The 24,809-nt window shown below is 43.5% G+C and overlaps 1 protein-coding gene across 2 annotated transcripts; it reads right to left on the bottom strand.

The window, feature by feature from the left end:
* Positions 1 to 4,084: 4,084 nt before the first annotated feature.
* Positions 4,085 to 10,956, bottom strand: LOC133887323 (uncharacterized). 2 transcript variants are annotated; one of them, XM_062327253.1, is made up of 6 exons: positions 10,743 to 10,956; positions 10,584 to 10,629; positions 8,979 to 9,102; positions 6,990 to 7,069; positions 5,302 to 5,405; positions 4,085 to 4,458 (listed from the first exon to the last, which is right to left on the bottom strand). In XM_062327253.1, the coding sequence occupies exons 1-6, from the start codon at positions 10,902 to 10,904 to the stop codon at positions 4,420 to 4,422; spliced, it is 555 nt and encodes a 184-aa protein (XP_062183237.1). In that variant the 5' UTR covers positions 10,905 to 10,956; the 3' UTR covers positions 4,085 to 4,419. The 2 variants fall into 2 exon arrangements, with proteins under 2 accessions (XP_062183237.1, XP_062183238.1); XM_062327254.1 differs by lacking the exon at positions 5,302 to 5,405.
* Positions 10,957 to 24,809: the final 13,853 nt, after the last annotated feature.

The raw sequence follows: 24,809 nt of genomic DNA, 5'->3' as shown, positions 1-24,809 counted from the left end.
CCACAGCTCAATGTCGTTCACCCGTGTGACTAGATTAGCAATGCTTGCTCTCATGTCGTTCATACTTGTGACAAATGTCGTTCAATGTTTGATTCTGTCTTGCCATCATGTCGTTCAACGCTTGATTTTGTTGCTGAATGAGGGTGTTAAGTTCTCCCTTGGAGACACAGTCCTTGAAATCCGTCGGATCATCTGCCATGGTTAGTAGAAAGCAAAGGACAAAACAAAATTATCCCTATCACTATTAGGCAGTGGAATCACACACACTCAAGCGCCTTACCACGCTCTTACAAGTGTTCTTACCAACGCAGCAGGTGGAACAATCGGCGGCTACTTCTTGATAACTTGTCGAGCGAGGGTATGATTGCAAGAGAGGACCTATTCTGATCATGAGAAAGTGTAGCTTGGCACGGCACAATATGATAGCAAGGAGTAGCAAAATCGTAATCAGATTAGCAAAGCTGAATAAATGTCCAAAGTAGTTATCGTTGCTGGTCCCTAGCATGTCCCTAGACCTAGCACAACAAGCTGAATGAAAGGACCAAGCACAAAGAATACAGTGTACTACCACAATCTGATTGCCTTTAATATTTCTAATTTTTACCACAATATTTTTTCTCTATTTTTTTCACACTTTCTTTTCTAGATGTTGTAGCAGACACTTATAAAGGGTCTAAAAAAGATAGGCACAAAATTTGGAAGCAAGCAAAGCCAAAACAGATCACAAAGCGATAGACAACAGAATGTGAAAAACAGGTGCTGAAACTTCCGGACCCCGAAAGAGGGTCTAAACAGTCGAATTTGGGGGTCAAACAGGGCAACAAGTCAAGGACTAGTTGCTTTTCTCACGTCGGGCTCAAAATTAGCTTTCCAGCGGCGTATAGAACGTCCAAATCCGAGTTCGTAGGCAAAAGTTATGCCCGATTTAGTGAACACTGCTCAAACTAGGATTTCTACGCACTTATTTTCTTCTGTCGGTTTAGGGCAAAGCTTCCCTATCAACCGAACACAAGACACGGCTAAGTAACTCTGCTTAGCAATGTAAATACACCTAGGGCAAAGTTTCCCTGGGCTATAGATGATAACAGCAGCGGAAAAGTAGGGCAAAGCTTCCCTGGGCTATGGATGATAATAACAGCGGAAAAGTAGGGCAAAGCTTCCCTACTCAATCGGTAAGCCCACAAAATTAGGGCAAGCAAGCAATCGGATCGCCAGATGAAAAAGGAGGGCTGCGGTGGCAGGGCGAGTGATACAAGACGGCTTGTGACCTATCTAGGGCTAGCGTGGCAAGAATTAGCACAAGGCAGTTCGCAAGGGTAAATCGAGTGATGTAGTGGCTCGACTTGTTGGTGGGGGTGGGGGTGGTGGGAGAGCGGCACGACAAATAGCATGGGCGTTGAACTAAGACCAAGAACACTACTCTAGACCAGCAACAAGACTCAACCACGATGGACACAAACTCAACAACGCAACACCAAAAACAAAACTGCAAGGCCCAAAGGGTTGTAGGACAGCGGACAAGGCAAATATTTTTGGCTTTTTGTAGACTCTAGGTGATGAAAACATAACTAATCTAAGGGAAAAATGAAATTATCTAGCAGGCAACCTGAAAATCTGATACTAGTTGATGAGAGGATTATGCCCGATCTTCCGTTAGGTAATGGTAAGTCGATTGGTGGAGACTCGACGTTGACGATCCAAGGCTTCCTATCAGGACAGAACGCAACCCTTGCAATTGCTACACCACTGCTCCGTTGGTTATCAACCGCGCGTGGCACGATTGACCTCGCCAAGAAGGCTAATTCTTGCAAGCGAATCGAGAACACAAGCAAGAACACGGAAGAACACAATCTGAAATTGCAAATATGATTAAGCTCACGAGTTGGGGTTTCACAAACCGAACGATGACGAAATTGTTCAATGTCAGATTAATCTAAGCAAAACCCAAAAAGTTTATGATGACGGCTGCTAGATATATGAAGAGGGGCGTGTTAGGGCTTTGGACGACTAGGGAGCATCCACAACTTGGGCTTAGACCTGAACACATTCATAAGGCCCGATATGGCATAAAATTATGACACAGAATATTGTTTTGACGACACAAAATAATCCACTATGAATCTGGAGCTAGGACCAGCACCAAAACAAATCTATCGTCCTTAGTTTTCCAACGCATCAAAAAACTACTTATTTGGACTCCATATGAAGAAGTTATGGCCGTTTTAGTGCGACGTTGTGTGCTGAATTCGAACCGAGTTCTGACTCCGACTTGAAGTTGGCTTAAGCCCCGTCCAACTTGGTTGTTCCATAGGTGCTTCTCTCATATTCCTAAGCATAAAAAATTCATAAAAATTGAGTAGCATCCTATCCTTATAATTAGTAGTATGGATAGCGAGTAACGAATTCACCTCATGAGTTAAATGACGTGCACGAGCCCGTGTAATCGGTTCTTGTAATGGATCAATCACCGGAGGATCACTTGTAGCGCGTGTATCTAAATGAGTGATATCCTCATCATAAAGTTTCATTCATTTTCACTTATACGAACTTAAAAGAAACTAGGGAAATTAGTAGTCAAGTACAAGGATGCATTGAACTTGTGAAAGACTTAAAAAAGGAGAAAAGAGAAACAAAAGGTCCATTTTGTACACACGGTCTGCACAATCAGAATTCTTTTGTAGCCACTAGTCATATTACATTATCCGAATGGATTGTGAACATTGATATGTTTGCAAGGTTAAGTATAGTAAACAACAACCGAAAAAAATAAATACATTTTGCTCTTGTTCTGAAACAATTAATGTAAGATTAATTCAATATCTTGCGTTCTAGGTCATAGAAACAAACAACACTTCCAAATGCGGAAGAATATATAACTTTAGAATATGATTGTTCCTTCTTTTAAGAAAAAATAAGGAGCATTCAAGTGCAAGAAAATTCCACATGTTAATATTTTCATGATTAAAGGAATAGAACAAAAATCACAAATTCATCTGCCAATACATTCTTAAAGATCAAATAATGAGAGAAAGATTTCTTGGAATCTTCTAGCTAGGGTATGCCAATTACCAATAGTATATATAGGTTGAAACCGTGACGACTGCCCAAGCTAGCTCACATAATTCAAATTATTTCCTTGATTTCCTGATTTGATGCTTCTGAAAAGAACCACTAGTTGTGCAACTAGCGCTTTTCCAATTGTTTTTAGGTAAAATAGCTGGACTATAGCTATCTGAGATGTCAATTGCTTGAAGCTTTCATGCCTCCATTTCAAAAGAAGCAGGATTCCAAGATGACAACTGCCACAGCTATATATTGTCAATAAAGACACACAATATGATAATACAAAAGAAATAGTTTCTCTTCAAGAGTAGTAATACTATTGAAAGGTAATAATTTCATTGTTAGGTACTTGACAGTGTCAAATATGGATTGTGGTTTCTCCCCTATAATAAAAATGGGATAAGTGGAATTTTTCAGTAAAACTATACAACTGTCCCAGTGGATAGCCTGGGAGTAGATAGAAGAAGCCAATTCTATATTTGGTTTCCATTTTGATAATCAATTTTGCTTTTCTGGCGAGATTGTTCCATCATTTGGTAAAATGACAGAAAAGGTCAGCAAGAGATTGGAGTATGACAGCTGACCATAACTTTGGACCATCACCACATAGCTGTTCGAAGATATATTCAAGCAGATATTTGATTGAAACTTGCCACTGGTTGCTGTTATCTTCAATTTGCAGAATAACGATCGAAGTGAAAGAAAACATAAGAGCACAAATAATCTACAAACGATAAGTTGACTGAGAACTTTCCCCATTTGTTAATGTTTATGCATCTTTTGTGTTTGGTGCGCCTGTGTTTGAATCAAAACCAAATTTCTTGTTAAACTGAATGCAGATATTTGTTAGCTCGCGAGAACTGACAATGAATGCAGGTACACGTTGCATGGAATTTTCCTTCTGGGAGACAAGCTGGTGCAACCGTGCAAGAATCTTCTCTGGTATCTCATTTACGTCGGCACTGCTGGATTAGGTCCAAACGAGCAAACAAATTCTCATATAAGAAAATAAATTCTCATATAATCAAAATAAACCAGCAAACAAATTCTCATATATGCTAAGGTCCAAGGAATATGAAACATGTTAATGAATTCAGCAAAATGAGCAAATGCATATGAGCCTTAGCATTAAATCCTCATATCTGCATTTCTAATCTGTTACATATGCGAAAATACGGAATCAATGATGGTCTAAACATAACAGCTACTTAACAAATTCTGACTAGAAATATTTCACTACATTTCATTAAGTCTAAACAAAACAGCCACTGACAAGTACAGTCTGAAACTCATTCTGCTCTTAGCAATGCCTGCAGGCGTTAGAACAACAAAACAAAAGTACGTATGAGCTTGATGTCAACCCTGTGCCTCCTTTAAGCGAGTGATCAATTCATCCTGCAAGAGCAAAGAATGCTGTCACAACTTTAAATTGGTCATAGGACAATATAATGAGACCTAAAATGTGCAGTATAGACATGAAAAGATAAATAAACTTTTCTTGTGATGCTCCAGATTTTCTTAGTTGAATACAGAAGAGCACTGAACCCACTTTGTTTATTACAATATATCTTTTTTCCTAATGCCACATTTGGTAGTGTCAAATAGAGTGTAAATACTTCAAAAAAACAAAGTGCATAGCCTGCTGGAGCTAAATATATAAACAAAAACCTAAAAAGTTCCATGTAGAAGGAGCAAGCCTCCCCCAGAGCTTTCAGCAGCCTTCCTTTCTTCACAACACTTTCGCCACAACCTGCCCGCCCTATCAGATGGAATTGATTCACAATCACTGTCCTTCAGTCCCGATAGCTACAGCCACGAGGGCTCAACTAACTCCACTTCACCTCCCCAGCGGTATAGGAAATGCCGAAAGTTTTTCTTTTCCAAAAATTGGGAATAGTTGTAGTCATTCTCACCGAAGAATGGGGGAGCCAAGCATCACTAGCATCTTTAGGGGACGAGTTTATTCTGGAAATTCTGTATTTTTCTCATAAGATTCTACTTGATAGCAGTAACTACAACAGAGAATGCCTTTCTCCCCATCAAGTTCATAGAACATATTTGAAGTTATCCAAAAAGTCCAAATTGAAGTATATTCTATGAGATTCAATTAAGTCTTCTGAATATAATCCGCGGATGAAGCAGAAAATCAAATAATGCACTAGTGATTAACATTTTAAATAAAAATTATGCAAACTCTTAAAATTTCAGAAGAAGAAGATTCAACATGGTTTTTCTTGCCTTTTTCCCTTTGGTCGAGAGACCACTTTGTCGTAGAAGTGCACGCAACCTCTCAACTGTAAATGATTGCAGTGTGTGCTGTGAAAAGCCAGAAATTGGTTCCTCTACAAGATTAAAGTATCCATGAGATTGAAGAAAAATAACTACTTATGCTCGGTTTTGGAGAAAAGCAAGAGTGCAATAGTTTATTTTCTTGAATTGCTATTAACGCTAACATGCATATCTAAACAGTAAACACATACATAAATATCAAACACACAAAAAAGAAACAATATTAAAGAGTTAATATGTGGTCATTGTGTCAAATGTTCTAGCAAAACTATGAATTGAGAATACAGAACAAGGCTCCTGAATGGGGTAATTCGCTTTACGACTTGAAGTGGAAATTTTTCAAAAGAATTGCGCTGGAAACTAGCAAAAAATTGGCTTTGTTGAAAACTGAGTTGCTTAGGCAACAGATCAAGGCTTGCCGTTTAATTAGGAGATAAGTTTAGTAGGAGTTGGATTTGATTTGGTTAGGAGATAAGTTTGATTTGATTTCCAATTCAATAGGAGATAAGTTTGGTAAGTTAGGATTTGGAGTTGATTTAGGGATTGTAATTTCCCCTCTCTATATAAAGGGGTAGCCACGCATCATTGCAATCAAGCAATGAGAATTAATCTAAGTCTCCCCTAATATTTTAAGTCTCCCCAATCTATAGTCTAATCCCTCTAGCAACCACCGCAGCTCGGCTATCCTCCCGACGGATGTTTATCCCCGTTATGATCCTAGAATCATAACATTTTGTATCAGAGACAGCTAATCCTGACCCATGGCTTCAGCTGTGCTCTCGCTTTCGCCATCCCTATGGATGACTCCACCGAGGCCAATAGTGGCACTGACTACACCACCTCTTTGTCCATCACCAATTGCCCTCAATGGTGGCACCACCGACGGTCTCGCCACCGCTATCTCCATGTACAACGCCATCGAGACCATCCTTGGCGTGACAGTGCCACCCATCGACCTCTCAGTTAGCGCCACCCCTTGCTTTGCCATTGTTATCCCCATGGGCAACGCCACCAAGGCCGGCCGGCTACAATAGCATTCATCAACAACCATTAGCAACAGCGCGGGCAATGGTATCTAGACAATCTGGTGCTCTCCTGTGACGGGACGATGACGCTACAACCCTTCGTTGACGTGGGGCTTGGAACGCATGCAACCATGGTCTCCACCACAGCTCGAGTACGAGCTGTCTCGCAAGGAGGGAGATGTTATAGGCAGGAAATCAAGGCTTGCTAAGATAAGTTTAGTAGGAGTTGGATTTGATTTGGTTAGGAGATAAGTTTGATTTCATTTCCAATGCAATAAGAGATAGGTTCGGTAAGTTAGGATTTGGAGTTGATCTAGGATTGTAATTTCCCCTCTCTATATAAAGGGGCAGCCGCGCATCATTGTAATCAAGCAATAAGAATTAATCTAAGTCTCCCCAATCTATGGTCCAATCCCTCCCTTAGCAGCCGATGCTGCCCGGCTATCCTCCCGGTGGATGTTTATCCCCATTATGATCCTAGGATCATAACATGAGTACTGCTATTTCTCTGTATTAGCTTTGTACTTCCCAAAATGCTAATGAAAAAGAAAAAGCACTTTAAATTCATACCTGATGAATATAACTAGGGGGGTAAAAGTGAAGAAACTTTACCATAGGCTGATGATCCAGATGAAGTACCCAAGTTAGGTCTCTTTGCTGAATTGTTGACATCCAAACTTCTGACAGCAGATCTGGTAAAGGAAAAAAGAGACAACTTACTTCAAAAGTGAGTTTATGCAAAGTCACGCCATCCAACTGATAAGCAGTTAAGCACCCCATGAAGAAGCTCTGTTAAAGTCATGACGACTAGATATGTCTCAAGTAGCTGATATAACTCCTATACCACAACATAATCAAGCTACAGGTTACCATCAGCGATCAGCGCCTAAGAACTTCAGAGGAAAGTAAGTTCTTCTAGTGAATTGCTGAAGCAGAGGTGATGTTGATAGCATGACAAACTACAAATAGCAGAGGTGATGTTGATAGCATGACAAACTACAAATAGGATCAAAAGATTTGGAATGGAGAATCCACATGTTTCTGTAAGGCATTCCTGTAACCTTAGTGTTACATTCTAGGAGATTACCTCTCCAACTAAATGTTAACTGCTGTGAGCCTGTTGTATATCTCTGTATAGTTTTCTTCCTTTCTTTGTTTTCTTCATTTGTAGAGTGGTGTCTGGCACTCCCTTGTTTGTTCTTCTTCCTTTTTATAATATACTATACACAGTGAAGCTTCCCCAACTGTACCCCCCCCCCCCCCCCCCAAAACAAAAAACAGCATTCGTCGAGAATTAAGTATTCCCAGTTGTTTTTTTCCTCAAATGTACAGAATACTCAAACATATAAGAACTATATTTATAAAAGAACTGTAAGAGGGAAGATATAAATTTCCAATGATGGGCTTGTCTCAGATTAAGTTAAGACTTCTGACATGAATCTTTGACTTTTACTAAATCCAGCCTTCTAAGCGTGACTATCCTGGCTGGATTGAAGGCATGACTCCTTTAACAATTCAAACATTTGCTAGCAATCATATAATGTAAAATGAGAACCTATGATGGTTGGAATTGTGGTAATGAACCTAAAACACAATGAAATACTCAAATATTTGGTTTAATGCCAGCTAGCCTATTTTCGGACTCTTAATTGGCTTCGATCATGTAAAACAATCTGAGTGAAATTCCCAGGTGTTTGCTCCTATGAGGTCATAACTCATTATCAATTAGCAAGGTCCTCATATACCATATATGACTTCAAACTGTTATCCTAAAGGCCATGGTGATTGAACTACTCTCTGCAAGTTCACACTAATCATGTCAATTTTGAGCATTTGATAACGACTGCTGGTCTTCAATCGAAAAGTTATTAAAACACATGGCCTGTTGCATTGAAGGCTTATGTAAAATAATAAATAATGAAAAATCCAAAATGCTTTCTCGTGTGTAACAATTTTGACATCTGACTCCCTTGAATAGTGAATTAGATATTATACTCGCAAATTTGAAGTAAAGGATTTGATGCTTATATTGAATCATCTAATGAGATATCAACGAAGTAGGATGAGGAGATGACAACACTAGGAAGATGTCCAGCTCTCACAGTTAAAATCAGATGAATATTTTTAGACACCCAAAATAGTTTAAACTGTGTAAGCATTTCTGCCTTTTATCCAAATGAGACAAAGGAAAAGCTAAACAACAACTTTTTAAGTTCTTTTCAATGTTTGAGAAATTTAAAATTTACTTGAACTTTATATGATTACTTGTTCAATTCAAACATGGACGAATTTACAAGTAGAAATGGTGTTCAAATACTAAGGATATCAAACAGTATTAACTATAAGCAACTAAGCAAGGGAAAATTTAGAACTTAGGAGTACGGAGTACGAATAGTCCAGCCCCTGATGAGTAATTCACTACACAGTATCCTTAGGACCAACAGAAGAGATAAAAATGCAAAAAGCATTTAGCAATTTCATAAGTGCAGGGAAATTGAATTACTATTAACTAGTAACAAAAGAGACATGCAGATAGGGGCCTAAATACAACACAGGCCCAGACTGTTTGTAACAAGACATTTGCATAATTTTGTAACATACCTTTTCCCTTTGTTGCTTCCCACTGGAGTCCTAGAACCTGCATCTTTAGCCTCACTCTTCTGTTTATTCAACTGGAGATGCCTGATTAAAATATTTGTTGTATCCGTCTCTATAACTTGTCCTTCTAAAAATAAGAAAGAGTTATGCCGGTCAAATGAAAAAGGAAATTGGCATAAAGATCATATTTTCATTGTAGATAACACACATTATGTATTTATTTGTCATTTATCACTGTTAATAAATGTGGCACATCATGCACGCATGTAATTATGTATACTACTTGGTAACGTTACAAAATCTTAAGTCTTTTACTAAGGTTCCATGGCTTGCATCTCCTGTGAAAAGAAATCCCAAAACACTAAAACAGCATGTTTCCATGGATGACAAGTGACTCAATGAGAAGAAAATAATAAATTAATCACTATACTTCCTGTATGGTATGCTAGTAAAGTGTATCTCCAACCCCAGACAAGATACAGCACTCTAACTTGAACCCAACAAAACACTAACTTTAAATCACACTCCATAGTCACTGTTTTCTATTACTCCAATAGCTACTACTGGTTTACAGTATGTACCACAATGACCATTATGCTTATGACATAAATAATATTAGAAAAATGTAAAACTACAGAACATATCAAAGGAACAGTCATTAAAGTGATTATCTCCACTAACTCCAACTCATTAGACCAATTACCAGTGAAAAATTCCAACCACGATCCTTTTCACTAGAACACTATGAGATACCTGAATGCCTTAAAAAGTCCATGATGTCTAGCACTAAAATTAAAATAGAGATAGTAATCTCAAGAACAGGCCCTAGAACCTTCTGTAATAGGAATATTTCCACCATCACAACTAACCAACAAATTTTGACCAAATTTTTTTGATTATATCATGAAAAGGACTACAATGTCACCACAGAACTTGAACCATGAAGAAATCATTGCAAGCTCTACTACAGTAAATGGGAAAAACCTAAAGAATGAACAAAGCAGCAATTGTTATGCATTCAACTGAAACTGTGAACAAAATATAAGAACACATTAGCACCACAAACATTTCAAACGAGCAACACTTCCATCAAATTCTCACTCTGAAGTGCAAATACTAGTATATCAGGTCCAGTACATGTTGAGCATATTATATACGACATTACAATTTCTAATCCACAAACCCAAGAGTAAATCATTCGAATTACACTATTACTCCTAGAACCCTAAACATTGCTTCAATTTCATAGATTTCAACACACCAAACACCACTACAATGGCATGAAAAATAAAGAAAAACAAAGCATTAACCCACGAAGGAAAGGAAAATGAGAATTTCTAAAGCTAAAGCTCATTAATTTCTGCACTACTAAAGCACCTACAGTACATTTTGAGCATAATTAGCACGACGATTTTTTCTTGAGAACACAATACACGACATTATCATTTCTAGTCCAGAAGACAACCCAAATACCCTAGAGCAAAACATTCGAATTTCATCGAATTCAGCACACCAAACACCACATGAAAAATATTTGAGCTAGCAAGCAAAGGGAAGTGAGTACTGTAAGTCAATAACTCGCTGGTTTGTTCCAAGAACTCCACTGACCTGGGGGATCCGTGCTGTGCTCGCAGACGTAAACCCTAAACCCTCCCTGCGCAGATCACATCCCATAAAAACGGTCTCAAAACCACCTCTCCCCGCGAACCGAGATGCCTTGGCGCGACCAAGAAAGAACCATCTGGGGTTTAGTGTGAGGGTCCGTACCAGGCTGGAGGAGACGGAGCCGGAGGAGAAGTTGCCGCGCGACGGCATCCCAGTGAGGAACTTCGCAGCGCCTGTCCCTCCAGACTTCGTCTGCGCCGGCGAGCTTTTCCTGTGCCCGACGCCGCCGCCGCAGCCGCCGCTGGAACCCTCTTCGGCTGCCATGGAGGTCTTGGATTTTCTTTCTTGTTTCTCCTTTTTCTCTTGTCTAAAATTATTTCTGTCACTTTTTTTTATTCTCCTACGCCATGGAGGACTTGGGCACGTGTAACAGCCCAAATTCCAATTTTCTAGAAAAATTTAATCGCGCAAAGGAATGAATAAAATAAATCAATAAAATTTGGCTTAGGAATAAAATCTGAGAATTTTGTCATAGTTTAAAAAACATTTTAATAGTTTTTCATGTGCCCTACTTTGTGGTGCTAGCCTGTTTAGATTTTGGTGGCAGTGTTTTGCTTTATCCTTGGTTCTATTTGGTATAAATCCTAAATTAATTGCCAGTGGAAAAAAAAAAAAGAAAGCCAGAAAGATCTCTTAGGCTGAAATTCCCATTCTTCACTCTCTTCTATCCTTACAAGGCCAAGCCCCTCTCCCTTAACCCTCCCTTTTTCCCACACAGGGACTAAGCTTTGTCCACTCGACGTGACACCCCTCTCTCAGCCCTTCTCTATCTCCCCGGCGTAATCTCCTCTTCAGGCTAAAGTTCCAATCTAACTACTTCCCAAGCCCACCCCTCTCTCGGCCCGGTTCTCCTGCGTCACCCCTGGGCCATAGACGTCCCTAGCCCGTGCCCCCTCTAGACTAAGATTGAAGTTGCGGACCGATCTTCTCCTCTCGCGCGCATGGGCCAAGGCCAAGCCACAACCTGATTCTACGCCACACCACACTCCATTCTCCTGTGTCACTGGCAGTCGGGCCCCACTCGTCGTCTTCCATCTCCAGAGGTCAGCCATTATTCCCTGTCTGACATCAAAACGGACTCCAGGTTAGGCACGATTCCTTGCGTCCAATCCGACCAAGACTTGTGGTTGAGACTTATCTGGAAGCTCGGTAGCACATCTCGCATAATCTCCAAGCTGATTGAAGTTCTATCTCCAATCATACTCTGTTCAAATTAGGGAAAAATCGGGATACAACACCGTCATCGTGGTTTAAACCCAAATTCTAGACCCCCTTGAATAGAACCCTCATGAGTATAAGGGTACCCTAGGCATCGTAAGACCACCTAAAACCACCCTTGCCTTGTGACAATTGCTACCCACCTCTAGGCGCAGCCCAGAGTGCTCTTTTCTATCTTCAGTGAGAAGCTCTGTTGCGTCCAATCTCCACCATCGAGGCCGCTCTATCATCTCCGAAGGTCTCCGCGACACCGCTAGCTCGCGTGGAGGCTTCTAGTAGCAGCCTCATCGACTATCTGCCACCAGAGTATCATCCTTGACACTAATCGAGGTCTTCCACCACCGCTCATCATCACCACCACTGCAAGCCTCCTCGTCGTTCGGATCAGGGCCAAACCGGTTTGCCGCAGTGCGCTAGACGTATTCCGCTACTTGTTATAAAGGATCACGCGATGCAATCACTACACAGAAAGGTTCATCCGCACATAAAAAGTCGAGCCAGCAAGAACAGGAGGTGATAGTGATTAACTTTGCTAGTTAGTAATATTAACCGGTAGTGATGTATCACTATCAGTTCATAATAAAAATGGCCAGTAATATTAGCTCATCAAAAGACGTGCCTTTTATAACTGACAGTGATAATGGCTATCACTACCGGTTGTGTTTACGAATCAACAGTGATACTTAAAATCCATACGTCTTCTGTGCAATAACTTTAAATGTTGCTCACTCTTGCTCGATGAATGTGACATACTGAATTTAGCATATTAATTAAATAGCAAAATCTAGTGCAAATTTAAAAATTTTATAGTAAATTAAAGCCAAGTAAAATCATAGAAGTATTTGTGTGGGTATTGATATTGGTATTAATTGGCTAAGTATTCCAAAATGCTCCAAATTTATACTAAGGTAATCCCTGCCTTAAGTTGATTCGTTTGCGTTTGGTTTTTGGTTTTGATGCATTTTTGAGTGGTGGTTTGAATTGGATATCTCTCGAATTCAAATCCGTTTTTAAAGTTCTTTCCATCCCAAGTCCAAATTCAAATTGAAATCCTATTCCCAAATCTCGGAGTTTTATCTCTATCTCATAATTCAAAAATTTCCAATCGAATTGATCATAGTCCAAAGTCAAATTCAAATTCAAATTCAAATCTTTCTTTTGAATTTAATCCCTTATCCTTTTCTTTTTTTCTTTTTACTCCCGGGCCGATTCTTCCCTCTCTCTGCTTTTAGCACGCCAGTCGACCCGCTCTCCTTTCCTTTCTTCTGAGCGCTCGGCCCAACAGCTCACTGGCCGGCCCAGCCGAGCGGCTGCGCGCGCGCCAGCGTCATCCACGCCCCGCCGCGTTGAATCGTCCATGTGTCACACAACCACACCCCGCCCGTGCGATCGCCTTCCTCTTCCAGCGTGATGCCGCGCTTCGCTGGCGCTGCCCACCGGCAAGCCACCTGCCCCTTTCCCCCATGCCGCCGTCCTCTTTGTTCCCCTCCTCTCTGCTCTCTCTTCCCCGTAGCCTAAGGGCCTGGCTTCACACAACTTTTGCGCCCCGCCCGCGCGTGGCCGGCGCAGAGCGCCCACACCATGGGAAAAATGGTGGGCGCCGCTCCGCCACCTCACCGTCGCGCTGCCCACCGACGACCGCTCAACGTCACGCACACAACGCCCCCTCCCGTGCTCCCTCTTTCGCTATAAATAGCGCCACCCTAGCCTCTCTTCTCTTCCTTTCCCCACATTCCATCGCCGCCATCGCGCATCCACGCTCTCACACCTCGCCACCGTCGAACTTCCGACCACGTGTTGCCAGGAAGCTTCAGGGCGCTTCCGCCGTCCCTAGGCCACCATCCGTTTGCCAAGAGCTCAACGGGAGCCCGCTCACGCTAGTAGCAGATCAGCACTGCCGTCACCTCTTCGACGAATCGTCCCGCTCCTCGTCGTCCTTGAGCACGATGAGCATACCAAGCCCTTGATGCCCCCAAGCTCTCTCTTGGCCGGTTGCCGTGCGCCGCCATGTGTATGCCTTCCGCCGCCAAGCTTTAGTTCGCCACCGGTGTGTTATTACCCCGTATGTGTCCCTGGTCGTTGTGCTGTGATGTCTAGAGGCCGTAGGCCCCTCCTTCAGTGCGGATTGGCACCTCCCAGTATAGGGGAGCGCTGCCCAGTTTTTGGCCGCACCGGTGCCCCCCCATCAACCACCGATTGGCACCGAATTTGTCACCGGCAGCTGTCGACGTGCTCCTCACTGCGTTCACTGTTCCGCGAAGAAGCTCGGCGTCGATTTCCCGTCGTGACACCCCGTCGGAATCCCATACCAGTGAGCTTCCCTGAGCGCGCCGTCGTGAGATTTCTCGCCGCCGGCCACTCCTACCCCTCCCCTTCGCCGCTTGCACTATGCCAGCCATCGCCATGCACCCACACGCTCGTGTGGGCCGGCCAATAGCCGTGACCTGTCCTGGCCGAGTGTAACACCCTAATTCTTAGTTTTTGTGAATTTTTAAAATTTTACCCACAATTTAGTTAATAGCATCACCGTAAGCATAGGATTAAAATGATATTTTCTTAAATCAAACAAATGGTCTAGGATATATTTTGTTTGATGCATGCATGCTAGCTCTGTAGTTGCAGTAGGCCCATTTTCTCCCTCTCTGGAATTCATGAACATTGCAATTTAGTATTTGTTTTTATTTAATTTGGTTTAAAACTTCTGGGAGCCGTAACTTCTTCGTTCTGACTCCGATTTTGGTGATTCTTTCGCCAAAATTCATCTAAAATTGAGATCTACTCATCTGTCACATTGTGTTGTCCATTAGGGCTCATTTGGTTTTCCATTTGGTATTATTTTGTTCTTTTCTAGTATAGCCGTTATTGATTGTAGTCGTAATTGCAGAGCAACCAGAGTTCTGCGAGTGTTGCGCAGGAAGCATCAGGAGCAAAGAGGATCCAGACTACAACCAAGACTCTGAAGAGAACTTCAGAGAAGGCAAGTCCTATCTCCTTTATCATACTGAACCTATGATTTTCAAATAATGTACATGACCAACTAAAACCAGACTTATTATCGCATGTGCTATATATTGCATTTTCTTTCAAACTATTTGTAGCAGTTAATCCTATCAACACTGCTATACCTTACATGTGATCATCCAGAATACATATCACCCTTAAATATATTAACGATGGGCGACACCTTGATATCTAGCATGCTTAGGATGGAATACCTCTCCTCGGAGACGTCGCTTTTGAAAATATTTCTCCTCGGAGATAAGATTTACTATTATCAATGATAACTCATATACCATGAACCCTTGATGGTTATGAATTCCGATGGATGTGAAATCCTTGACATCGTGTGGGATATGGTGGGAGATGTGTAAAAATGGGTGAAAACTGTTTTGGCGGGGGCAGGCGGAGTAGTACTCTAGACGAGGATGCTCCTAGGGGCTTGAGTCACCTTTGTGGTGTTTGTTGCCAGAAGATACCTGCTCCGGCCGATTAAGGACCGAGTCATTGCGTCGTCATGCTTAGCCACCCTCGTACTCCATAAGTTGTGAGAAAAATACACATATAGAGGCTTGAACAATAATATGGAAAGTATGACTCTTGTTGGGGAAATACCCTAGCCCACAAACATTGCTACTAGCTCACCACCAGGAGCTCCTTTAGAGCCCTTGGGCTCCAGATGAAAAGCAGGAAGCCTGGCTTCTAGAGGCCGTAGGCCCCTCTGGATACTGTCTCTAAGGACTCTCGATGGTCTGTCTCGTCGGCCTCTCGGCGCCCTAGCCTCCCAGGGCCCCAGTCTCCCAAAGCCCCAGCCTCCTGGAGGCCCCCATCTCCCAGAGCCTAGGTAGGCTCCCTAGAGCCCGGAGGGAGAGGCCATCAGACCTTAGAAAAAGATCAACCAGAGGGGTACCACCAGCCATCCTCCACCTGCAAGGAAGTGACCTACATTTAATGCGACACAAGTGGAGGCCATCCTGACATCCCTAGCGCAAGTAGAGGCTATCGTGACATCTTGGCAGTGCGGCGCTACAATAGGAAACTGGTAGAATACCACGCCTTTGGGGCCAGTTACACCACTGTATCGCCATAGTAGATAATATCTTCTAAACTTGGGGCAGAGGTATCCCACCTAGACCCATGTTGTATGATTCAACTGGCTCTAGGCCCCTGACGTATTGCGACATTTGTATCGCTGTAAAGGCTTACCTATATGTCGACACCTTGAATGCTGGAGTGGTGTGGACCCCCTCCGGTATATTTTTATGTCAGGGTGATACGGCCTCTCCACCATTGCTACATGGCCAGAGAGGATCGGACCCCTTCCAGCATTGCTACATGCCAGAGTGGTGTGGACCTCCTCCGGCATATTTTTATGTCGGGGTGACATGGCATAGAGAAAATGGCCCTATTAGGCTATGATTGTGATCTTGGTGATTAATAATAATATAGTCATTAGGACTAACATGTTTGTCAAGAATATATGTTAGTAGATCTTATGGATGCAATACATAAAGAAGCCACCGCAACCGGAACAAAGATTGACCGAATTGGAGAAGTCCCAAGAGAATTGCTCTCACCGGATGGTGTAGTGCTCTATGTATTGAGCTCATCGGAGTATTTCTGACAAAGGGGGAGAAGGCCGAGGACCTCACCGGATAGTCCAGTGATCTAAACTAGGTAACATTGGAATATTTCCTGTAGAGAAGAATACAAGTGCAGAAGATTAAAGATCAACCCACCAGATGGTCCGATGCTTAGTTTGTGCACACCGGACTATAACACTGGAGTATTTCTTGTAGATGTGACTGCAAGTGTTGAAGAATGAAGAACAACCCACCAGAAGGTCCAGTGCTCTGAGGATGAATGCACCCAAGCATTTTACACAGAGAGGCTACAAAGGCTTGTTACCTCAAGGTAACTCACCGGAAGGTCCGGTGACAGATTTGAAGGTATACTGAAGTGTCCGGTGTTCATAGAGGCATTGAGTGGAGTTCCACTAGCTAGTTTCTGAAGATGTACTCATCAGATGATCCGGTGTTAGTACTACTGTTCTGACCGGATCATCCGATGTTGATAGCTTTTCTGAGCCATTGGGAAAACGGCTAGTTGGTAGTTTTGAGGCTATAAATACCCCTCCACTCAGTCATTTGAAGGTGCGGCATGCTGCTAGAGTCCAGAGAAACCCATATACACTTGAGAAGACATCTAAGCCATCAAAGTGCTTAAAGTGATCATCCAAGGCAATTAAGCATAAGATTAGTGAGTGGTTAGTGCTTAGAGGCCTAGAGAGAGTGTTGCTAGGTAATTACTTTCTAGAGAGTGGATCAAGGAGTGATTTGAGTTTGTACTGAGAGGTACGCTGGTGCCTTGGAGTCTTTATGACTCATCGGTATCTTGGGTCTTGGTGGCTCACAATTGGTATTAGAGCCTCATGTTCTTGATAGGTTTAATCACCTAGAGTTATGACATCCATGGTTGGGATGGATATCCATAGCGCTCCACATTTTGACGGCATTAATTTTCCTCGTTGGAAAATTCTAATGACTTATTATTTGTAAGCTAAATGTTTATATGTTCGGAGGGTCACCGAGGAAGGGATGAGACCTCGCATCACCAAAAGGAGAAGTAATTAGATGCATTGGTGAATAGTACCCTTTTATCATCTTTAAATGTTGATGCATTTAATTGTGTTTATTCTCTTACCAATGCACATGATATTTGAACTTGCCTCATTGAAATACATGAAGGAACAAATAATGTGCGCAATGAGAAATATCATGTGCTTGTTACTAAGCTCAATAGCATCAAATAATTTGCCCATGACAGTGCTAATGATATGTACTCACATTTGAATATTCTTGTCAATGAGATCAATGAGTTATGTTTGATGCAAAATGATGATGATCAAGTGGTGAGAAAAATACTTCAAGCTCTTCTTCTGAAGTACAAGTTGATAGTCTCCATCATCTACGACAACAACGACATCAAGAATATGACTCCAAGTCAAGTTCTCGGCAAAATCACTACCCATGAGATGACCATAAACATGAGAGTTGAAGCTTCTACCTTATTCAACGCCAAGAATCTTGCCCTCACAAGTAAGTAAGCTCAATGTTAACACATAAAGGCAAGTATGAAGAGGCAAGAGCAAGAGTCAAGCTCAAGCAAAGATGATGAAGATGAAGATGACGAGAGCGATGAAGATAAGCAAAGCATCTCAAGCAATGAAGAGTTGGATCCCGAAGTCGCCAAGCTCATCTCTCATATGGAGAAGAATATCAGGAAGATCAATAATGCCAAGATTGATCACCGAATCTTCATGAAAGACTTGGTCAAAATAATTGATCACATTGAGAAAGAGAAGAAGACCAAGAGCAAGAGGGAGACAAGAAGAAGAGCCAAAGCATTTGCAAGCATGGGAATATGGGTGAGTGAAGATGAAGATTTAAGTTCAAGTGATGAGAGCTTCGTCACCCACTCCTCGAAGAGAAGCTCTTTCTCAAGGTCATCATTACGCAAGTCATCATCATGCAAGTCATCGCACAAGTGTCTTATAGCCAAAGGTATGGATAGCGATGTAAGTGATGATAAATCTGATAAGGATTCTTCCTCCTATGATGAACTCCTTCATTTGATCAATGAGCAATAAAGGGTCCTTAAGAAACAATCTAAAGAACTTAAGAAATTTAATACCCTCAATGACATTCATGCTACATTTGTTTCTAATTATGAGCAATTATTGAGAAAATTCAATTTTCTCAACAAGGAGCATGAAGAGCTTAAGAAAGAATTTGAGTGCATTGAATCTCAACCTAAGGTCCCTTTGATGCAATCTAACTCTCTATTTAATTTTATTCCTAAGGTAGATGCTTTCACTTTTTGTGATGATTTAATTGATTTATCTAGCTCATCTCTTTGCATGAGATATGTGTTGAGAATGTTCTTGTAGAACCATCTAATGAACTCATTGCACAAGAAAATGACGAGTTCAAATAAGAATGAAAAAGCTCAAGAAAGACTTGACAATAATGGAAAAGCTCAAGAAGGACTTGGCAAGATTAAAGGGCAAGAACCATGTTTAACCTCCTAAAGATAACCATGCTATTATGATGAAGAAGCTTGCAGAGGGGTCTACCGTGACATGCTTCAAATGTCATCAAGAAGGTCATAAGTCCTTCCAATGCAAGCGAGTCAAAAAGGAGATCAAGGAGAAGAAGATTATGCACCTCACCAACAAGACCTCTAACATCTACACCAAACCCAACTACAAGATCAAGACCAAGAGTAACCACTACAAGTTCAAGAAGAAGAACATGACAAGGTGGTTGCACATATGGATAGAAGAAAGGACCGGAGGTAGAACTAACCTATTTGGGTGCCCAAGGAAATCATCACCAACATGAAGGGGCCCAATCAGTTTAGATTTCAAAGAAGACTTGAAGCCTAATGTGGCTATAGGGATTTAGAGACTTGGCTCACAAAATGAAGTGAAGGTTCAAGCAAAGAAGCCAATTTATAAGATTGAGCGCTTTGATGAAGATCATGATTATCATATACCCAAATTCGTATCCAAAGGTAAAAAAGATAATAAAGATAAATGCAAAATCTTTCAATTGTTATAGCTCATTTGCTTTGTCTAGGATTGTATACGCACATTTCAAATTATTGCAATGCTGAGTGTAGGTTTTTATATAGTAGGTTACTTATGTTTCTCTCTTTCTTATGAGCAACCTACATGCCTTATTAGTTGAAAGTTTCTTTCATGGCATTAGTTTCAAATTTAGTATTTTTTATGTGCCATGAACCAATCTATAGGGTACCCTTCCCATTGTTATTAATAACAAGTGCATATGTCTCTCAAGTATTCAATACTTATATGCACACATTTATGAGGAATATATCCTATAGGTTGTGATTTTGACACTAACATGTGTTGCTAGATGTATCTTTTGTAGTCTCATAGAGATATCCACAAGTCCCCGGAGGTATGCAATGCTTAAATGCTTCAATTGGTATCATTGTCAATTCATTTCTACATTTAAGCTATCTCCATGCATGGATCATGATTTATGAAGTTCTCTCCTATATGCTCTAACACTCTTCCTCAACTTCAATATGTGTTTTTAGACCTTTTTGATATTATTGAGAAAGGGAGAGAAGTTTGATGATCAAAGCAAGAAGCAAGATACAAGATGTCTAGGAATGCTGAAGTTGATAGGGGGGGGGGGCGAGAAGAAGAAGATACAAGAAGCAATATGAGGCACCAAGGTTGACAAAGAGGGAGAAGTTTTTGCATGGGTTGATCAAGGGATATAATGGCAATAGAGAAAGGGAGAGACAACAATAGGGGGACTAAAAGGGGATATTATAGTGAAAATGGCTCTATAGGCCATGATTGTGATTTTGGCGATTAATGAAAATATAGTCTTTGTGACTAATATGTTTGTTAAGAATATATGTTAGTAGATCTCATGGATGCAATACATAAAGAAGCCACCATAGTCGGGATAAAGATTGACAGAATTGGAGAAGTCCTAGGAGAATTGCTCTCACCGGATTATCTAGTGCTCTATGTGTAGAACTCACCGAAGTATTTTTGACAAAGGGGGAGATGGCTGAGGACCTCACCGGATAGTCTGGTGATGTACACTGAGTAACACCGGAAGTATTTCTTGCAGAAAAGAATGCAAGTGCAGAAGACTGGAGATTGACCCATCGAATGGTTCGATGCTTGGTTTGTGCACACCAGATTATGGCACCAGAACATTTCTTGCAGAGGCGACTGCAAGTGTTGAAGAATGAAGAAAAACCCACTGGAAGGTCTGATGCTCTGAGGATGAATGCACCAGAGCATTTTACACAGAGAGGCTACAAAGGCTCGGATGACTCAAGATAACTCAACGGAAGGTCCGGTGATAGATTTGAAGGTACACCGGAGTGTCCATTGTTCACAGAGGCATTGAGTGGAGTTTCAATAGCTAGTTTCTAAAGATGTACTCACCGGATGATCCGGTGTTAGTACTACTATTCTCATTAGCTCATTCGCTGTTAAAAGCATTTTTGAGCGGTTGGGAAAACAACTAGTTGGTAGGTTTGATGCTATAAATACCTCTCCACTCATTCATTTGAAGGTGTGGCATGCTGCTAGAGTTAAACCCATATACACTTGAGAAGATATCCAAGCTACCCAAGTGCTTAAAGTAACCATCCAAGGCAATTCAGCACAAGATTAGTGAGTGATTAGTGCTTATAGGCCTAGAGAGTGTTGCTATGTGATTTCTGCCTAGAGAGTGGATCAAGGAGTGATCCGAGCTTGTACCAAGAGGTACGCTGGTGTCATGGAGTCTTTGTGACTCACCAGCATTTTGGGCCTTGGTGGCTTAAGTTTATTGACTCTCCGACTTGGTGTGGTGTGGTGGCAAGACACGTGTACGAGGACGTAGAGACTTTTGCCTTGGTGGTTCTGGGTCCCAAGTGATCAAGACATCAAATGACCGGAATAGAGACTAGTGGTGAGACCTTGTCTTGGTGGCTCATCCGGCTTGAGGTCTTGTCTTGGTGGCTCAAGAGTAATGATCGGGTGCTGACCAGGAGCATATCATTGGTGGAGCTCCAACGTGAACAAGGGGTGGCATTCATGCCATCGATAGCATGGGATAAAAATTAAATTCCTTGTACTGAGTTTATCTCTCTACTTTTACTTATATTTCTGCATTTATATTCTTGCAATTTACCTTTCTAGAGTAGGTTGCAATCCTCTTGAGCGATAGAGTAGACACACTAGATAAACCTAGCGCACATTTAGATAAAAATTGAGTTAGATTTATCTTGTGAAGTTTCTAAGTCGATTAGATCTTTAACTGTCCTAATTCACCCCCTCTCTTAGGATGTCACTGTTCCTCACACTCTTTGGTAAACTGTCATAGAACTCCGGGTAGCCTTGCCTCCGAAGCCTCGCCATGGCTAAAGGCCAAGAGGTTTGCAGACCACTTCGCCGGCCCGATCGTCGGCTCTGCCTCTGATAACCACCGCTGAAATCCAGGTGGCCTTGCCTCTGGAGCCTCACCGTGGCTAAAGGCCAAGGGGGTCATGGACCGCCTCCCTCGGCCCCCCTCCTTGGCTTCACTTCTAGCAACCACCGTGGGACTCCATGTATCCTTGCCTCTAGAGCCTTGCCATGGCTAAAGGTCAAGGGGGTCATGGACCGCCTCCCTCTGCCCCCTCATTGTCTTCACCTTTGGCAACCGCCGCAGAACTCTAGGTGGCCTTGCCTCTAGAGCCTCGCCAGGGCTAAAGGTCAAGGGGGTCATGGACCGCCTCCCTCGACCTGATCGTTAGCTCCACCTCTAGCAACCACCATGGGTCTCCAGGTGGCCTTACCTGCAGAGCCTTGCCGCGCCTAGAGGCCAAGGGGGTCATGGACCGCCTCCCTTGGCCTAATTGTCGGCTACACCTTCGGCAACCACCATGGGACTCTGGGCGGCCTAGCGTCTGAAGCCTCACCGCGGCTAAAGGCCAAGGGGGTCACGAACCACCTCCCTCAGCCTGATCGTTGTCTCCACCTCCGGCAATCATCGCAAGACTTTGGGTGGCCTTGCCTCCGAAGCCTCACTGTGGCTAAAGGCCAAGGGAGTCACATACCACCTCCCTCAGCCCACTCATCAGCTACACCTCTAGCAACCGTTGTGGGACTCTGGGTGGCCTTGCATTCGAAGCCTTGCTGTAGCTAAAGGCCAAGGGGGTTGTGGACAGCCTCACTCAGCCTGATCGTCAGCTCCACCTCCAACAACCGTCGTGGGACTCTGGGTGTCATATCCTCCAGAGCCTTGCCACGACTAAAGGTCAAAGGGGTCATGGACCGCCTCCCTCAGCCCGATCATTGGCTCCACCTCTGGCAACCACCGCAGCTAAAGGCCAAGGGGGTTGCAGACCACCTCCCTCGGCCCACTCAGCGGTTGCAGCTCCGATAGCCACCACGAGACTCCAGGTGGTCTCACTTCCAGAGCTTGGCCGTGGCTAAAGGCCAAGGGGGTCACGAACCGCCTCCCTCGGCCCTATCATCAACTCCACCTCTGGCAACCACCATGAGACTCTGGGTGGCCTTGCCTCTGAAGCCTCACTGTGGCTAAAGGCCAAGGGAATCATGGACCACCTCCCTCAGCCCACTCGTCAGCTGCACCTCCGGCAACCACCGTGGGACTCCGGGTGGCCTTGAATTTGGAGCCTTGCTGCGGCTAAAGGGAGGATAGGCCACCCAGATTCTTTACCCCCTCCTTTAGCCAGATCATCAGCTTCACCTCCGACAACCACCACGGGACTCTGGGTGGCCTAGCCTCTGGAGCCTAGCCACGGCTAAAGGCCATAAGGGTCGCCGACCACCTCCTCGGCCCGATCGTTGGCTCCACCTCCAGCAACCGCCGCAGCTAAAGGCCAAGGGGGTCGTGGACCACCTCCCTTGGCCTACTCATCAGTTGCATCTCTGGCAACCATCACGGGAATTCAGGTAGTCTCACGTGTGGAGCCTCGTCACGGCTAAAGGCCAAGGGGATCGCGGACCGCCTCCCTCGGCCCTATCATGGGCTCCATCTCCGGCAACCACCATGAGACTCCAGGTGGCCTTGCCTCAGAAGCCTCGCAACGGCTAAAGGCCAAGGGGGTCACGGACCACCTCCCTTGACCCACTCGTTAGCTGCACCTCTAGCAACCGTCGTAGGACTCTGGGTGGCCTTGTCTCCAGAACCTCACCGCGGCTAAAGCACAAGGGGCTCTACCTCTGTCATCCGCCGCGGGACTCCGAGTGGCCTTGCCTCGAGCTTCATAGTGGCTAAAGGCCAAGGGGGTCGCAGACCGCCTTCCTCAGCACACTCGTTGGCTACACCTCCGGAAACCACCACGGAACTTCGGGTGGTCTCACCTCCGGATCCTCACCGCGGCTAAAGGCCAAGAGGGTCGTAGATCGCCTCCCTCGGCCAGATCATTGGCTCCACCTCTAGCAACCGCCATGGGAATCTGGGTGGCCTTGCCTCCAGAGCCTTAACACGGCTAAAGGCCAAGGGGGTCATGGACCGTCTCCCTCGGCCCTCTCATTGGCTTCACCTCCAGTTCGCCTGTGGTGGTTACCTCTGGCAACAACCATGGGACTCCTAGTGGCCTTGCCTCCGGAGCCTCACCGCGGCTAAAGGCTAAGGGGTCCTGGACCACCTCCCTTAGCCTGATCATTGGCTCTGCCTCTAGCACCCACCGTGGGACTCCGGATGGCCTTGGCTTCACCTGCTGCTACCACCCTGAGACTTCGGTGGCTTCACCTCTAGAGCCTCGCCATGGCTAAAGGCCAAGAGGGTTGTGAACTGCCTCCCTCAACCCTCTTGATAGCTTCATCCCCAGCAATCACCACCGGATTCCGGATGTATTGCCTTGAATTGGAAATCTAGTACAATTTTAGAGTGGAGTCTGTACCGACTTTAGACAGAAGAGAGGGCTCACTGCTCTGGCTGCGAACACAACTGCAGTGTGGGAAAAGGAAGGTATCACATTTGAGGGATCGAGGGCACATAAAACACACGTCTAAGCACCTATTCGAAGGATTGCCCACATTTCGATGCGAGAAAAGGCATCAAGCAGTTCCAAGGATTTATTTTTATTACTAATAACTTGCACATCACAAGGATGTTTACAAAGGAGGCATTGGCAAAAAATAAAAATAAATCCTGAGAGAGTAACCCAGGGGGAAAAGATTACAAGTTGACGATCAAGGATGCTACAATCAGCGGTGCATGTTGCGGCTGATGCGCTTCATCTTTGGCCTATCACTATAAAAGCTAATACAGTAACCAATCCCTGAGTTGTCAGAGGACGAGGAACTGAACGGAACAAGCTCTGCCGTGGACCTCTTCCCCTCCTCCTTGACATTTTCCATCTTCACCTTAGCTACCTCCTTCTCTGACTCTACCTTTT

This window comes from Phragmites australis, chromosome 12 (genome assembly GCF_958298935.1).
Source record: "Phragmites australis chromosome 12, lpPhrAust1.1, whole genome shotgun sequence".
Classification (NCBI taxonomy): Eukaryota; Viridiplantae; Streptophyta; class Magnoliopsida; order Poales; family Poaceae; genus Phragmites; species Phragmites australis.
Note: the sequence above shows the minus strand (reverse complement) of the source record. Positions and strands in the feature narration are given on the sequence as shown.

Bases quoted from the DNA above. Each gene is read 5' to 3' on its own strand.
- LOC133887323 (XM_062327253.1), bottom strand. From the start codon at position 10,904: ATGGCAGCCGAAGAGGGTTCCAGCGGCGGCTGCGGCGGCGGCGTCGGG. The intron at 9,103-10,583 runs GTCAGTGGAGTT...TCTTATTTTTAG, and splicing joins GCACAGCACGGATCCCCCAG to AAGGACAAGTTATAGAGACG. The intron at 4,459-5,301 runs GCAAGAAAAACC...TTGCTCTTGCAG, and splicing joins TCTCGACCAAAGGGAAAAAG to GATGAATTGATCACTCGCTT.